Below are 16188 nucleotides of genomic sequence, written 5' to 3'. Positions count from 1 at the left end.
CTCCGCCCGGCCTCCCGGGATCCACAGGCGCCCGCAGCTGGGAGCCGGAAGCGGGAAGCCGCGCGGGGCGAGCGGCGCATGCGCGTCCCCGCCCCTGAGGCGGGCCCGAGGGCGTGGTCCTGAGGGGGCGTGGCCCGGAAGGCGGGTCAGTCCCCGGGACCCGGGCTTTCGTGTTAGGTTGATCCCGAGGGGTGGGGGGAGGCGCGTCCGCTTGATCTTAGTGGGGGCGCAAGGACTGAAGGGGGAAAGTGCCTGCGGCGAGAGTGAGGGCGATCCTTCAGGGGCGGGTCGGTGGGGTTGGGGGGCTCTTTTGGGGGAGGTAAACGGGGGCCTGGGTATCACCAAGCCTGGGGGGAGGACCTGCGGGGACAGCGAGGTTGGGGGAACCCTGAGCGGGAGATCAGCGGGGTTAGGCGGGCGCTTGTGGGGTCCGCGGAGGTCGGGGTGATTAGCGGGGCTGGGAAGGGAGTCCTGAGGACAGCGGGGTTGGGGGATGTCTTGTGAAATCAACAAGTGCCCGGAGGATGATATCAGCGTGCTCCTGTGGGCTCACTGGGGTTGGGGATGTCTAAGGAGGGCGCCTCCAGTTCCCGGGAGTCTGAAGGGAGAGAGCCTAGGAAATGGAGAGGGCAGGGTCTATTGCCTGTGAAGAGGGGGCACACAGACTGTAAAGGCAGGTCTGGGAAGAATGAGCCATACACTTTTCAGGTGGTCTCAGACACCTCGATATGGGTGCCATCAGACACCCCAAACACATATCAGACACCCAGGCAGGTGCCATCAGATACCTAAAACAGTCTTTCAGACACCCCAAAATATGTCAGACACCCCACATAGGTCCATCAGATACTCCAAAGTGCATACCCGATCCTCCTAACAGGTGTGCAGAGCCTGAAACATATACCAGACACCCTTTCCCCTGACATACACACACACACACACACACACACACACACACACACACACTCACACACACACAGGTGCTATTTGACAGGTGTAGGCAGGTCAGATGCTGCTCCAGCGCCAACACCCCTTCAGGTGCCATCTGCTTGTCCAACCCAAGTTCCCCCCAGGTGGGGCAGTTCGGCACTAACCAGGAGTGGGCTGAATGGCTCTCACCCAAGGCCCAGACTGATCAATCAGGCCAGGAAGTTCTCCCCAAGCCAAAAATCACTTCAAAACATGTACGATATGTTACCAAGAGTCCTCAGTTTAGAAGTTGGGTGATCTCCAACTGTTCTGATCTCCCCTCAGGTTCCCCCAACTGTGCTGTCTCTTCAAGTCCCCCCAACCCTGCTATTTCCCCAAGTTCCCTCCGTTCTGATGATATCCAGATTCCCTGTTATTCTATCTCTCCCAAAAGAGCCCCCTAAGTCCACTGACCCGCCCCTAAAGGGTTGCCCTCACCCTCGCTGCAATCAACATCCCCCTTCAGCCCCTGTGTCCCTCACAGTTGAAGTCCAGCCTTCGTGCTCAAGAGAAGGCAGCATGTCCAGGGAATAGGATGCTCCAGAAATGCAAGGCATCTGGACTTTATTCCAAAGGCCATGGGGAGCCATAGAAGATTTTAAGCAGAAAGAGGGACATGAGCCTCATTTCTCTAGCAATCTTGGTAACAGGAACCTTCAGGTTGACCCAGTCTTATCCTAAACACAGAAACCACCAACCTTCTCAAGGGCCTGCAGGAAGGAGAGGTATCTCCTCTCTTTCTTTTATTCATCCAACCATTCTGCATTTATTGAGTCCTTACTGTGGGCCAGGGACTCTGCTCAAGCCTAGGGAGAGGCAGGAAGCTTAGGTCCATAGCAGGGTCTCTCAGTCTTGGCACTATTGACAATTGGGGCGGGGTAATTCTCAGTGGGGTTGGGGGTGGGGGGTCTTTTGCATTGGAGAATGTTGAGCAGTATCCCTGGCCTCTACCCACCAGATGCTAGTAGCTTTCCTGAGCCCAGGATTTCAAGACCATCCTGGACAATATAGTGAGACACCCCTCCCACACACACCATCTCTACACAAAATAAAAATGAGCTCATGTGCTGTGGTTCACGCATGTAGTTCCAGCTACTCAGGAGGCTGAGGCAGAAAGCAGGATTGCTTGAGTCCAGGAGTTTTGTCTTGGCAAACAAAAACGCCTCTAGACATTGCCAAATATCCCTTCTTGGGGCAAAATGACCCTCAGCTGAGAGCAACTGGCCTGAGAGACATCCACTCATCCGGCCTGATTCAGGCTTCCTGGAGGAGGTGGACGGGCACTTTGACTTAAAGGGTGAGTAAGATTTAGGTGATAGAGGGAGTTCCAGGGACAACATCAAGGTGCAGATGATGTGAATGGACAATCACAAGACTTCAGGGTGGCTGGGCCGTGAAGTCTGGGGTGGCTGAGTAGGGGAGAGAAGGGTGAGGGGCTAGGTGGGGTCGGACTGTGAAGAGCCTCGAAGGTCAAGGCCGGGATCGAGACTGTCTGCTACGGTGTTTTGTTAACAGGACTTGTCTCTGGAAAAGCATCCCAGCTTTACCCTGGAGACCCACCTTCCCTAACTACTAGGAGAGTGACTCATTCTCTGTTCTGTTGAACTTATTACTGTGAGGCAGTTTCCTCCATGGCCGACAGTAACGCCTGGCTTTGTAACGCCTGACTTTGAATACCTGTGTCATGGCAGGAAGCCCCGTGGCAAGTTATACCTGAGGAGTGCCTGTTCTCAGCCTAATGTGAATGATACGCAGGGTTCTTGTCTCTCCCCTACCCCACATGCTTCCTGACACAGATATGGGGGGGAGGGCATAGTCAAAGCACAGAGTTAGGGTCTGTAATTTAAACGCTAGCTTTGGGTTGGACTCACGCCTGTAATCCCAGCACTTTGGGAGGCTGAGGCAGGAGACTTGCTTGAAGCCAGGTGTTCGAGACCAGCCTGGGCACCAAAGTGAGACCTTGTCTCTACAGAAAATTAAAAATATTAGCCAGGTGAGGTGGACATGTCTGTAGTCCCAGTTACTCAGGGGGGCTGAGAAGGAAGGATTGCCTGAGCTCAGGAGGTCGAAGCTGGGGTGAGCCATGATCGTGCACTGCACACCAGCCTGGGCAACAGAGTGAGACCCAGACTCAAAAAAAAGAAAAAAATACAAGCTTTGCCTCTTACTGACTGAAAGACCTTAGACAACAATAGCAACACATGATCAAGAAGATGCTGTTACATGATATCATTGTTTATATCTGACACCTTGCAAAGTGCTATTTTATACAAACTTAAAACTTCCTTGAGCTGTAAGGTATTAACACAGAAATAAGATGGATGGAATAGTCTCTTTATGGCAATAAGATTCCAAATTATAAACAAGACCTGGGGCCAGGCATGGTAGCTCATGCCTATAAACCTGATGCTTTGGGAGGACAAGGTGGGAGGATTGCTTGAGCCCAGGAGTTCAAGACTAGCCTGGGCAATATAGCAAGATCCCCACCCCTCCCCCGCACCCCACCATACACCATCTCTACAAAAAGTAAAATAAAATACAAATGAACCATGCGCTGTGGCCCATGCCTGTAGTCCCTCAGCAGGAAGGGGGATCGCTTGAGCCCAGGAGTTTGAGGCTGCAGTGAGCTATGATCATGCCACCGTACTCCAGCTTGGGCAACTGAGCGAGACCCTGTCTCTAAAAGATAACATAGATAAATAAAGTTCCTAGGTGAAGGGGGTGCTGCAGACCTGTGGGTCACGGATGCACAGTCCTTTGATGTCACATAATTAGAGTTTAAAGATCACAGGATCTTGGCCAGTCTTGGTGGCTCAGCCTGTTAATCCCAGCAGTTTGGGAGGCCAAGGCGAGTGGATTGCCTGAGCCGGCAGGTTCGAGACCAGCCCAAGCAACTTGGCAAGATCTCGTCTCTACAATAAATCAAAAATTAGCCGGGCATGGCAGTACACGCCTACAGTTCCGGCTATTTGGAAGGCTGAGGCAGAAGGATCGCCGGAGCCCAGCAGGTTGACACTGGGGTGGCCATGAGTGTGCCACTGCACTCCAGCCTGGACGACAGAGTGAGACCCCAACTCAAAAATAAAAAATTCCCAGGATTTCTCTGAGAAGCAAAGGACAAGCTGGTAATGGAATGAATGGAAAAGGACAAGGAAGGAGCCGCAGAGTCAGTGGGAAGCACATCATGGTCCACTCAGCCCGGAGCTATTCGTGCAAGTGTCCTCAGGGGCTGGCTCCCGGCACTTGTTCTGCGCATGGTCCTGTTTCTAGATCTGGCATCACCTTCCTTCTTCCCACCTCCCACCTCCCCCTTGCATCTGATGCCTAAGATAGATCGAGCAAACCTCAGCAACCGCCGAAGAGAACAGGATGCCAGAAGGAACAGGAGGTCACATCCTGTTCAGGATTAAGGACTTCAAAATGCTGATATTAGCTGGGCATGGTGGCTCACACCTGTCATCCCACACTTTGGGAGGCTGAGGCCAGAGGATTGTCTGAGCCCAGGAGTTCAAGACCAGCCTGGGCTACATAGCAAGACCGCGTCACTACAAAAAAATAAAAAAATTAGCCAGACGTGGTGGTACACGCCTGTAGTCCCAGCTACTCTGGAGGCTGAAGCTGAAGGATCTCCTGGGCCCAGTAGGTCGAGGCTGTGGTGAGCCACAATCATGCCACTGCACTCCAGCCTGGATGACAGAGTGAGACCTTGACTCAAAAAAAAAGTTGTTGATATTGTGAGTGCACTGAAGACTGCAAGAAGCTCACACAGCCCCTGCTAAAGACATCTCATGTGTCACAGAGCTGGGTGGGGATTGCCCGGTGGAGGGAAAGCTCCAGCAACAACTCCCCCACCCCCACAGCCCCATAGCCAGCAAAATGGTGCTCCAGAAAGAGCGGGTAACACTGAAGATGGAAAACACCCAAGTGTGGAGCGGGTGAAATCGAGAAATGTAAAACCTGGGCCTCAGGTCACCTGGAGACACCTGCCCGGGGTGGAACATACATGGCTAAGCCCATCCTAGGGTCTGCTCACCATGTCATCTCATCAGCCCACTCATTCTTGGGGATTTTGGTCACATCTAGAAATTTTTGTTTTATTTATTATTCACTTTTTGTATTATTATTATTTTTTGAGGTGGAGTCTCACTCCGTCACGCAGGCTGGAGTGCAGTGGCACATTCACGGCCACCCCAGTGTCCACCTGCTGAGCTCAGGTGATCCTTCTGCCTCAGTCTTCCAAGTAGCTGGAACTACAGGCATGCACTACCACACCCAACTAATTTTTTGACTTTTATTGTAGAATGAGGTCTCACCAAGTTGTCCAGGCTGTTCTTGAACCCATGGTCTCAGGCAGTCCTCTCACCTCGGCCTCCCAAAGTGCTGAGATTACAGGCTTGAACCACTGGGCCCGGCCTTTATTTTTTTAAGACAGGATCTCACTCTGTCGTCCAGGCTGGAGTGTAGTGGCATAATCATGGCTCTCTGCAGCCTCAACCTCCTGGGCTCAGGTGATCTTCCTCCTCAGCCTCCTGAGTAGCTGGGACTACAGGCATGCACTACCACACCCAGCTAATTTTTTCTATTTTTTTGTAGAGACAGGGTCTCACCATGTTGCCAAGACTGGTCTAGAACTCCTGGCTTTAAGCGATCCTCCCACCTTGGCCTCCCAAAGTGCTAGGATTACAGCATGAGCCAAGTCTCTGGCTCTGAGGATATTTTTGCTTGATACAACCGGAGATGAGGGTGGTTGCTACTGGCATCTTGGGGATGTTGCCAAATATCCCACAGTGCACAGGGCAGCCCCCCCACTCATTCCTACAAAGAGTTACCTGGTCTCACATGTCAACAGTGCTAAGGCTCAGAAGCCCTGAATGAGCCTGAGTCCTGGCGGCCACAATCTGTGGTTTGGATTCTTGCTTCAAACCATGCACATGTCTTTTCTAAATGCAACTGCCGCTTCTTCCTCTCCACCCACTTCAAAGCAGAGCTCAATTTCATCAAGGCAAATTTCTCAATCCCAGCGGCTCCCAGAGACATCTCCTTCTGGGATTTCTTGAACCAGTACTTTTTTTTTTTGAGTCAGAGTCTCACTCTTTAGCCTAGGCCGAAGTGCATGGCATATTCATGGCCACTGCAGCCTCGATCTCCTGAGCTCAGGCGATCCTCCCACCTTAGCCTCCCAAGTAGCTTGGACTACAGGCGCATGTCATTATGCCTGGCTAATTTTTAAAAAATTATTTGTAGAGATGAGGTCTTGCTATGTTGCCTAGGCTGGTCTCAGGCTCTTGGGCTCAAGCCGTCCTCCCACCTCGGCATTCCAAAATGCTGGGGTTACTACAGGCATGAGCCACCAAGCCCAGCCCTTGAATCAGTACTCTTCCCTGAGCAGAGACCCTTGTCATCCTCACCCCACCACTGCCATGATCCCTGGGGTGAGGGGTAGGGTGGGCTGAAAATGACCTGTTATGGGTTGAATCGTGTCTCCCCCTCCGAATTCATAAGTAGCCATCCCACCCCTCCCCCTAACTCTGCAGGATGTGACCTTATTTGGGAATAGGATTATTGCAGATGTAAATAGTTGAGATGAAGTCACACTGGAGTTGGGTGAGTCCCTAATCCAATATGACTGGTGTCCCTCTAGAAAGGGGAAATGGGAACATGGACACACACACACACACAGACACACACACACACACATACACCCTGTGAGGCCCAGGAACTACCAGAACCGCCTGGATTACCCTGGCACCTTCAGATGGAGCCTGGAGCCCTCTGACACTTTGATCTCAGACTTCCAGCCTCCAGCACTTTGAGGCAATAGATGTCTGATGTTTATGCCACCCTGTATGTGGTGCCTTGTCACGGCAGCCCCAGCAAATTTATACGCGGCCCGAGGCTGGGTTTTGCAGGAGGAACAGCAAAAGCTGAGACTTACAGGAGATGTTACCAGTCTTGAGTTAACCAAAGGGCTCCTGCATTCAGGGGACCCATCCCTGCTTCTCTCCAGGGAGTGGCCAAGGTCTGCTTGCATTTGGGACAAGGATGCCCGGTGCAGAGAGACCACGGGAGCCATCGAAAGGGAGTGAGGAAGGGACCGCGGCTGCTGTCAAGGCGGATGGATTGGGCCGCCAGACTTACCAGAGTTCAGGAAGGGTTTGCCACATAGGGGACAGCCAGAGTGGCCCCAAAATGTCCCTTGTGCCAGCTGGTGCCCGTTGACACACTCCCGCTTCTCTCGAGTGTCCTGGCCCTTGTCCTTTAGATGTGCTGGGCTCTTTGCCTGTGTGGGACAGAGGTGGGTCTTAGGATACCCTCTGCAGGGCTGGTTTTCTTATGCCTTGTGTTCCTCCCCCCTCAGTCTCCTGAGTTGCTGGGACTTCAGACATGTGCCACCACACCTGGCTAGTTTTGTTTTTGTTTTTGTAGAGCTGGGGTCTTGCTATGTTGCCCAGGCTGGTTTCAAACTCCTGGGCTCAAGTGATTTTCCCACCTTTGCCTCCCAACGTTCTGGGATTACACCCCTCCCCCCACCAGCTGAAATCACAGAGCTCCCTGGCCAAGGGCACCCTGCCCAGCTGGGGGAGGAAGAGGGAGCCCCCCTGGTCCGGCCCCATGCTTCTCCAACCTTCTCCTTCTGTTTGATGACTCGACTCCGGAGACAGCTCAGCCTACGCTTCACTCCAGTACTCTTGTCATTCTTCTCGTTCTTTCCAGCGCCGTCCTCGCTCCTGGGGGTGGAGGGAAGGTCCATTAGAGGGGGCCACAAGCCATTCTGAGGCGACACTGTGCACTGTTCCTTGAATCCACCTGGAAACTGTCTCCCTGTGGCTTCCTGGCCCTACCTTCCCGCTTCTGTGGTCCCGAACTCCCTCCCTTATTATTTTTGAGTTGGGGTCTCACTCTGTCACTCAGGTTGGAGTGCAGTAGCACGATCACAGCTCACTGCAGCCTTGCAGCCTTAACCTCATGGACTCAGGCGATCCTCCCGCCTCAGCCTCCCGAGTAGCTGGGAATACAGGTGCATGCCATCACGCCCGGCTAATTTTTTTGTAGAGATGAGGTCTTGCTATGTTGTCCAGGCTGGTCTCCAACTCCTGGGCTTAAGCCATCCTCCTGCCTCAGTCTCTCCAAGTAGCTGGGACTAGAGTGTGTGCCACTGCGCCCGGCTAATTTTTTTTTATTTTTGTAGAGATGAGGTCTTACTATGTTGCCCAGGCTGGTCTCCAACTCTTGGGCTCAAGCTGTCATCCTGCCTCAGCCTCCCAAAGCACTGGGAGTACAGGTGTAAGCCACTCAACAAACACGTATGGATGTTTGCAAAGTTCCAGGAGACTCGGGGACTGGGTTTGCAGAGGCGAATGTAACATAGTTACATACCTTGAGTTCCCTCAGCAGGCCCTGACTGCAAACCTGGGCTCTGTTCCTCTCTGATTTCTCCCTCTAATTCACCACACTCCCCACTCCTACCCCATACCAAATCAGCCTTTCAGTCTTGCCCATTCTTTTGACCCTTCCCTATCCTGCCAACTTCCATCCTCAGATCACTGGTCCGCCTCCCTGGATTGCTGGCACACCTTCTTTGAATAAATATTTATGGCCGAGCACAGTGGCTCACGCCTGTAATCCCAGCACTTTGGGAGGCCGAGGCAGGAGGATTGCTTGAGCCCAGGGGTTCGAGACTAGCCTGGGCAACATAGCAAGACTCTGTCTCTACAAAATTTTAAAAAAAATTAGCCAGGTGTGGTGGCGCACACCTGTAGTCCCACCTATTCAGGAGACTGAGGTGAAAGGATCCCCTGAGTCGTGAGGTTGAGGCTGCGGTGACCTGTGATCGTGCCACTGCCCTCCAGCCTGGGGAACAGAGAGAGACCCTGACTCAAAATAATTAAAATTAAAATTAAAACATAAATATTGTATTAGGTTGGTGATGAAGTTGGACATAGTTCCATCTCTGGCAGAATCTGTACCCTAAAGGGAGACTCCATTCACCCAGTCTGTGTTCCTGTCCCATCCTCAGGGTTCCTAGAACTTTGCAAGTATCTGTAAATGTTTGTTGAATGAATAAGTGAGAAAGAGAGAGAGGAGGGAGTTAGGGACCTGACTGTGGTCTCCAGCCTGTCACCAGAATGGATGATGCCCAAAGTCTGTGCTCCTTCTTGTTGCCAAGGTGGTCTCTTCTCTGCTGACTTCTCCCACCTTCCCTCTTCCCATCCCCACCCTGACGCCATGCCCTAGGCCTCACAGTTCTGTCTTCTCTCCTTCATCCTCATCTGCTCCTACTGGCAAACTCCTACTCTACCGTCAGAACCCCACTCAAACCACCCCTTCTTCCAGGAAGTCATCCTCTGTCCTTCCAAGGTACGTGAGAGCCCCACCCCTCCATTTCCACCAGACCCAGCTCCTCCATTGCCCAGCTACTGCCCCCAGCTCTGGCCCTCGATAAATGCTTTTTTGAATCCCGTGCTCCCCCTTCTCACCTCCCAATTCCCTCCTGTGGCTACCCTGAGTACTTACTCGGACAGGAACTCAAACCAGGTGAGATTGGAGGGGGCTCCTCCGGGACTGGCTGACATACAAGCCCTCTGCCGAGCCCTGCGGGATCTGAGGGGACAGACACCTGGGTCAGCGGCCTCCTCTCACGCCCCTCCCCACCAAGGCTTCCACGTAATCAGGTGCTACGTCTAAGAGTCTGCCCATTGTGTATGGGGGGGACGTCATGACAGGCTTTCCAGGTAACGTGTCTTGGTTGAACAAAATCTGCATATCAGGAAGATTTTCTCTTCTTTTTCAGAGACAGGGTCTCACTATGGTGCCCAGACTGGAGTGCAGTGGTGCAACCACAGCTCACCACAGCCTCAATTTCCTGGCCTTACACGATCCTCCCTCCTCAGCCTCCCGAGTAGCTGGGACTACAGGTGCACGCCACCACGCTTGCCAATTTTTTAATTTTTTTGTCGGGATGGGGGCCTCGCTGTTGCCCAGACTGTCTTATACTCCTGGCCTCAAGCAGTCCTCCTGCCTTGGCCTCCCAAAGTGTTGAGATTGCAGGTATGAGGCATTGCACCCGGCCGGAAGGTTTTCTTTTTCCTTTTTTTTTTTTTTTTTAGTTGGAGTCTCACTCTTGTCACCCAGGCTGGAGTGCAGTGGCACGCTCATGGTCACCGTAGCCTCCACCTGCTGGACTTAGGCCATCCTTCCGCCTCCACCTTCCAAGTAGCTGGAACTACAGATGCATGCCACCACGTCTGGCTAGTTTTTGTATGTGTGTGATTTATTGTAGAGACGAGGTCTCACCAAGTGGCCCAGGCTGGTCTCAAACCCGCGGGCTCAGGCAATCCTCTTGCCTCAGCCTCCCAAAGTGCTGGGATTACAGGCTGAGCCACTGCACCCGGTCAGGTTTTCTAACAGTGTCTTAGGAAGGAGGTATCTTTCCTCATTTCCTGGGCTGGTGGCGGCTCGCTCCACATCAGCTCTTGTCCCCTGTTCTCCCTGTCCCCCACCCCCGTTTTTCTCCCGTTGCGCTCTGTCTTCTCTATACCTGTCCCCCATACCTGGCCATGCTCCTGCTTCCCCCTACCCTTGGGCACCACCTCTTCCTCCCACACCTGGGCCCCTCGTACTTACCCATGGTACTGTCGAAGTTCTTGAAGCACTTGCTGGACCATTAGCCTGTGGGGTGTGGATGACGGGAGTCTGTGGTGGCCGTGGGTGACAGATGCATTCCCCAAGATGACTGGGGATTCCCTGACCAGGCCCTGGGCCTGATGCAGACCCTGACATGGGAGCCCCTCTGGGCTCTCAAAGCTACACTGAGAGCCTGTCAGAGGGGCCTGGGGACCTCCCCAGGGAGAAGGACAGTGTGGGAGAGAGATGAGGGTGGGGGAAATTAGTGGGACTGGCTCCTCCCCCCCATCACTTCTGGCCAGCAATGCCGCACCCCTGCACCCCTCCTGACCGGCCCTGCCTTCATCCCTGGCCAGCCCCCTGAGGACCCTCCTCACTGCGAGGCAGATACTCACACATGATCTGGTTCCACAGGGTCCTTTTCCACACACTCTGGCACTGGGGGTTCTAGGCCTGGAAGCAGCACCCCCCCCACGAAAGTAAACACAGGTGTGAGGGGCTCTGGGGTAGAACCAGCCCTACAGACCACCCCCCTTTGGCCCCACCCAGGAGATCAGCCAGAGGGGGCTTCCACTCTTGGGGAGCAGAGACCAGAAGAGGACAGAGAGCCGGGGCGGACACAGGTGTCTCCGACTTCTCATGAGCACTTACAACCTGCTAGGCGCTTTACACAGTGAGCTCAGAGAGTGCTCCAAGAGGCCTTAGGGGGGATACGCTTAGTGTCCCCTCCTAATAGAGGGAGCCACGGAGGCTCAGAGATAAATGAGGAAAAGAAAGAAAAAGACAGAATCAGAAAGGGAAAAGTGAGCCCAGGGGCCAAAGTCCCCAGGGAGAGGAGGAGGGGAGGATGCTGGGAGTCTCTTCCCATCTCTGGGTCCCCAGGATGCCCCAGCATTCTGCTCAGTTCCTGCCCAGGGGACCCTAGGCTTCCTCCACCTGGAGTCCCATCAAGGGGACCCTCCAGTGGGAAGCCCCTTTGCTCTCCCCTCCTCTTACTTTGGAAACTCCCTGGCCAGGCTACCTTGAATGGGTGAGGCAGGTGCTTCCAAGCTTGGAGAGATTTCCAGGGAGCTGACCTCACAGAAGGACACAGGAACGGACCGTGACCTCACTTTTTTCTCAGGGCTGTCACATTCCTGCGGGGAATAGGTATCTTGTTTAGCTAGGGAGGCAGCACAGGTTGCAGAGAGCCTCCCGGGTCTAGGGTCCCCAGCCAGGGCCAGGGCTGCCTCCGAGAAATCCAGGGACACACTCAGTCTCAACTCCACCCACTCCCAGCCACAGGACACCAGGACAGCCATGCCCTCCCTAGGGCTGCAGTCTTGGCTGAGGAGTTTCCAGCAGTGGGCTGGAGTCCCAGGATTCAGAGCCACGGGTTCCAGCCACGGCTGGGCATTTTTCCAAGGGTCATTCAGAGATGTTCCAGCCCACAGCCACAATCCCAAACTTGCATCCCCCAGATGCGGCCTGAGACAACCCCCACCCCAGCTGCAGACCCTAACTACAGGGTCTGCTGGTAAAGAAACACCAAACCTGGATGGAGTTGCAAGAAAAGGAGACATCTCTCCTACTTCCCCAGCCAATGGGTAACCATCATGGTCAAAGATCGTCTGCCCCAGACTCTGACCACTGGGAAGACCCTTCAGGCCTGGGCTGGGATCTCAGGACTCAGGGATGCCCCAGGCATGGACCATGCCATGGAAAGACCACCCTCACCCTGTCATGATGAACAAGTCCCACCAGCTCTGGGTAAGACTCTCCTTCCTACCCGGTGCTGGCTTCTGAACCCAGAAGAGTGATATTGTCAGGTGCTGCTGCAGGGGCACCCACCTTGCCTGGGTGCTCTGCTGGGGTCCCTCCCCCAGACAGACACCTTTGGGTCCAGGTCTTCAGTCCCCCTCCTGGCAGGTTCAGAGCAAGGCTGGCCAGTGTCCGAGGGAGACAGGGTCCCTCGTCCACGGCCGAGGCATCGAAGCTGAGCCTGGTGAAAGAAAACAGGGTATTGTGGCTTCTGGGAATCTTGTCCAGCTGACCACTGCCCTTTTCAGCCAGGGGCTTGAAGATCCTGCAGGGGAACTTTTCAGGACAGGGAGGCACAGGCAGCCCTTAGAGAGGGGTCCAGTCCCCCCAATATCAGAGAGGTTAATGGTATCAGCAAGAGAGAGTCAACCTGGTTAGATTTGTTGAAGCTACATTTGCATCTCAGAACTTTTTTTTTTTTTTTTGAGTTGGAGTCTCACTCTGTCGCCCAGACTGGAGTGCAGTGGCCGCTCCCGGCCACCGCAGCCTCGATCTGTTGGGCTCTGGCGATCCTTCCACCTTAGCCTTCTGAGTAGCTGGAACTACAGGTGTGCGCTACCACGCCCTGCTAATTTTTTGGTTTATTGTAGAGATGAGGTCTCGCCAAGTTGCACAGGCGGGTCTCGAACCCGCGGGCTCAGGCAATCCACTCACCTCAGCCTCCCAAAGTGCTGGAATTACAGGCTGAGCCACCGAGCCCGGCTGCATCTCAGAACTTTAAAAAAATCTTTTATAATCAGCTGAACGTAAGATTCTTTTTTTTTTTTTTTTTTTAGTCATGATTGCTCAGGCTGGAGTTCAGTGGCACGATCACGGCTCATTGCAGTCGTGACCTTCTGGGCTCAGGCGATCCTCCCGTCTCAGCCTCCAGAGTAGCTAGGACTACAAGCACACACCACCATGCCCAGCTAATTTTTAAATTTTTTTTGTAGAGACGAGGTCTCGCTATGTTGTCCAGACTGGTCTCCAACTCCTGGGTCCATGTCATCCTCCCACCTCAGCCTCCCAAAGTGCTGGGATTATAGGCGGGAGCCACCGCGCCTGGCAGACCATTTTTGGGTACAGATTGGCTTTCTACTTGGGGTGACTTGGAGGGACTGAGGGACACAGGCTGGGGATGGCCAAAGTGCCATTGTCTGGTGCTGCCTCCGTGGGGCGTCTGGAGTCGAGCGCTTGCATCTCTGATTCGATCCTAAGTGCACGGGTGGCTTTGTGCCTATGTATGCAATTGGTTCGTCCATCACACGGTTAGGCGTCCGTGCGTGGGTCCGAGGGCGAGTGTGCAAGTCCGTGGGTTGAGCATGGTGCACTAACGCGCGGGTTTGGGCTTGGGCGTGGGCGTGTGCATGTGCGCTGGATCCGCGTGCCCCTGAGTCTGTGCGCGCTCACGGACTGTGCGCACGCACGTGCGAGTTGCAAGAGGTGTATTGGAGGCTGCCTCTGATGGTGCAGACCCTTTGGGTGGTCCTGTAGCCAAACAATGCAGGTGCAGGGGGCAGCGTGTCCTGGGACCTGGCTCTGGCCTCCCCGGCCCTGCCTGGTCTTGGAGTTGGGGAGTGGGGAGGGAGGGTATCGTGGACCACAGGCAGCCGTAGGGGACTGACCTCTGCCAGCTTTCTGAGCAGCTCCGTGACCTCTCCCAGCTGCGCCGCCTCGACAGATCTTGGGACCCCGCCGAGCTGGAGAAGGGTGAATCTCCTCCTCCGCTTTCTTTTTGAGGGGGTCCGCTGCCCCGGGCCTCCCCAGGCTGGCTTTGGGGAGCAGCCCCAAGGCCCAGGTCCTGGAGATACTCGCTGCCCTCAAGGGCACCCAAGTCCAGGCTGATGTCCTCGGTGCTCTCGCTGAGCGGCTCTGGAAAATCCTCCTCCTGGGATGGGGAAAAGGATAGGAGGAGGGGAGGAGCAGAAGGCATTGACCAGGGGCACAGAGCCTGGTGTCTCCTGGCTGCGAAGCCCCCACTCCCCAACGCCCAGACCCTGCCTATCCCCAGCCCGTCCAACCTGGGCTTAGTGCCCTTCTCACAGGTTGGAGGGAGGGGGGAGATGAAATGTGGGGGTAGTCTCACATTTCTCTGTCTAACTTGGACTTTCTTTCTTTCTTTCTTTCTTTCTTTTGAGTTGGAGTCTCACTCCATCGCCCAGGCTGGAGTGCAGTGGCATGCTCACCACCACCCTAATGTTGACCTGCTGGGCTTCGGCGATCCTTCCGCCTCAGCCTTCCAAGTAGCCGGAACTACAACTACGTGCTACTGTGCCTAATTTTTTATTTATTGTAGACACGAGGTCTGGCCAAGTTGCCTGGGCTAGTCTCAAACCCATGGGCTCAGGCAATCCACTCGCCTTGGCCTCCCAAAGTGCTGGGATTACAGGCTGAGCCACCTAGTCCAGCCCTAACCCAGACTTTCCTTTCTTTTTCTTTTTCTTTTCTTTTTTTTTGAGTTGGAGTCTCACTCTGTCACTCAGACTGGAGTGCAATGGCCACTCCCGGTCACTGCAGCCTCGACCTGCTAGGCTCCAGCGATCCTTCCGCCTCAGCCTTCCACGTAGCTGGAATTACAGGTGCGCACTACCACACCTGGCTATTTTTTTTGATTTATTGTAGAGATGAGGTCTCACCAAGTTGCCCAGGTGGGTCTTGAACCCGCGGGCTCAGGCTAACCCGGACTTTCAATCGTCATGCCAGGAAAAGGACCAGAAGTCTGGGCTTCCATGCCGGAGTCCCCTACTTCTAGCCTTGGCAAAGCACCTCACCTCACTGAGTCTCCTTCTGACTGTCTTACAAACGGGCATAACTACCTCTGCCCTGCCCCCTGACCAGCTTGTTTTAAGGCTCACGAAAGATAAAGTCTGCAAGCACAGTGTAGAAGTGCCACACAGCCAGGTTCAGTGGCTCACGCTGTAATCTCAGCACTTTGAAAGGCTAAGGCAGGAGGATTGCTTGAGGCCAAGAATCCAAGACCAATCTGGGCAACATAGTGAGATTCCCCATCTCTACAAAAAAAAAATTAGAAAATCATCCAGGCATGGTGCACCTGTAGCTACTCGGGAGGCTGAGGCAAGAGGATCACTTGAAGCCAAGAGACTTGAGGCTGCAGTGAGCTATGATCACTCTACTGTACTCCAGCCTGGGTGACAGAGCCAGACCCTGTCTTCAATAATAGTAGTCCTGCAGGGAGCTGGGCTATCCTTGATGCCAATGATGCAATTCCAGGCAGCTTCAAGGCTCCTAATCTTGTCCTGGGGTTGCTGGGAGTACTTCCTCCCAGGTCTCCTTTACTCTGGGACTAGAGTGAGGCACTTGCCTTGGATTTAAAATTTAAGTGGACACTAAAAAAGCAAATTTTAATTGGATGCTAAAAAAGCAAAATTTAAGTGGACGCTAAAAAATCATTAAGATTGATAACATTTTTTGCACAGTATTTTTCGAAATCAGAAGGATCTACGACCATACCACCCCAAATGTGCCTGATCTTATGTGATCTTGGAAGCCAAGCAGGGTCGGGCATGGTTAGTACTAGGTTGGGAGATGGCGTGGGAATGGTGCTGTAGTCTTAAAACAATATACAAAACAAAACAAAAAAACCTTAAAAGCTTGAAAGGATTGCCAGGAAGTCCACTTGGAACAGATGATCTGACTTTTTTTTTTTTTTTTTGAGTTGGAGTCTCACTCTGTTGCCCAGACTGGAGTGCAGTGGCCGCTCCCGGCCACTGCAGCCTCGACCTGCTGGGCCCCGGCGATCCTTCCGCCTCAGCCTTCCAAGTAGCCGGGAGTTACAGGCATGCACTACCACGCCCC

The 16188-nt window shown here is 53.8% G+C and overlaps 1 protein-coding gene across 1 annotated transcript in view; it reads right to left on the bottom strand.

Moving 5' to 3' along the window:
• Positions 1-14074, bottom strand: part of ARHGEF18 (Rho/Rac guanine nucleotide exchange factor 18) — an 87594-nt gene extending 73520 nt beyond the window's left edge. The window contains exons 1-8 of the mRNA XM_008050859.2: positions 13998-14074; positions 12424-12574; positions 11615-11729; positions 10989-11046; positions 10594-10638; positions 9484-9561; positions 7595-7697; positions 7108-7249 (exon numbers count right to left, since the gene is read on the bottom strand). Of these exons, the coding sequence (XP_008049050.2) occupies positions 7108-7249; positions 7595-7697; positions 9484-9561; positions 10594-10634 (364 nt within the window). The 5' untranslated portion in view covers positions 10635-10638; positions 10989-11046; positions 11615-11729; positions 12424-12574; positions 13998-14074. The remainder of the gene's footprint in view (positions 1-7107; positions 7250-7594; positions 7698-9483; positions 9562-10593; positions 10639-10988; positions 11047-11614; positions 11730-12423; positions 12575-13997) is intronic.
• Between the last annotated feature and the right edge of the window lie 2114 nt (positions 14075-16188).

Source organism: Carlito syrichta, unplaced genomic scaffold (genome assembly GCF_000164805.1).
Source record: "Carlito syrichta isolate Samal-C Ts95f unplaced genomic scaffold, Tarsius_syrichta-2.0.1 Scaffold153894, whole genome shotgun sequence".
Classification (NCBI taxonomy): domain Eukaryota; kingdom Metazoa; phylum Chordata; class Mammalia; order Primates; family Tarsiidae; genus Carlito; species Carlito syrichta.
This window is presented reverse-complemented; position numbering and strand designations above follow the sequence as displayed.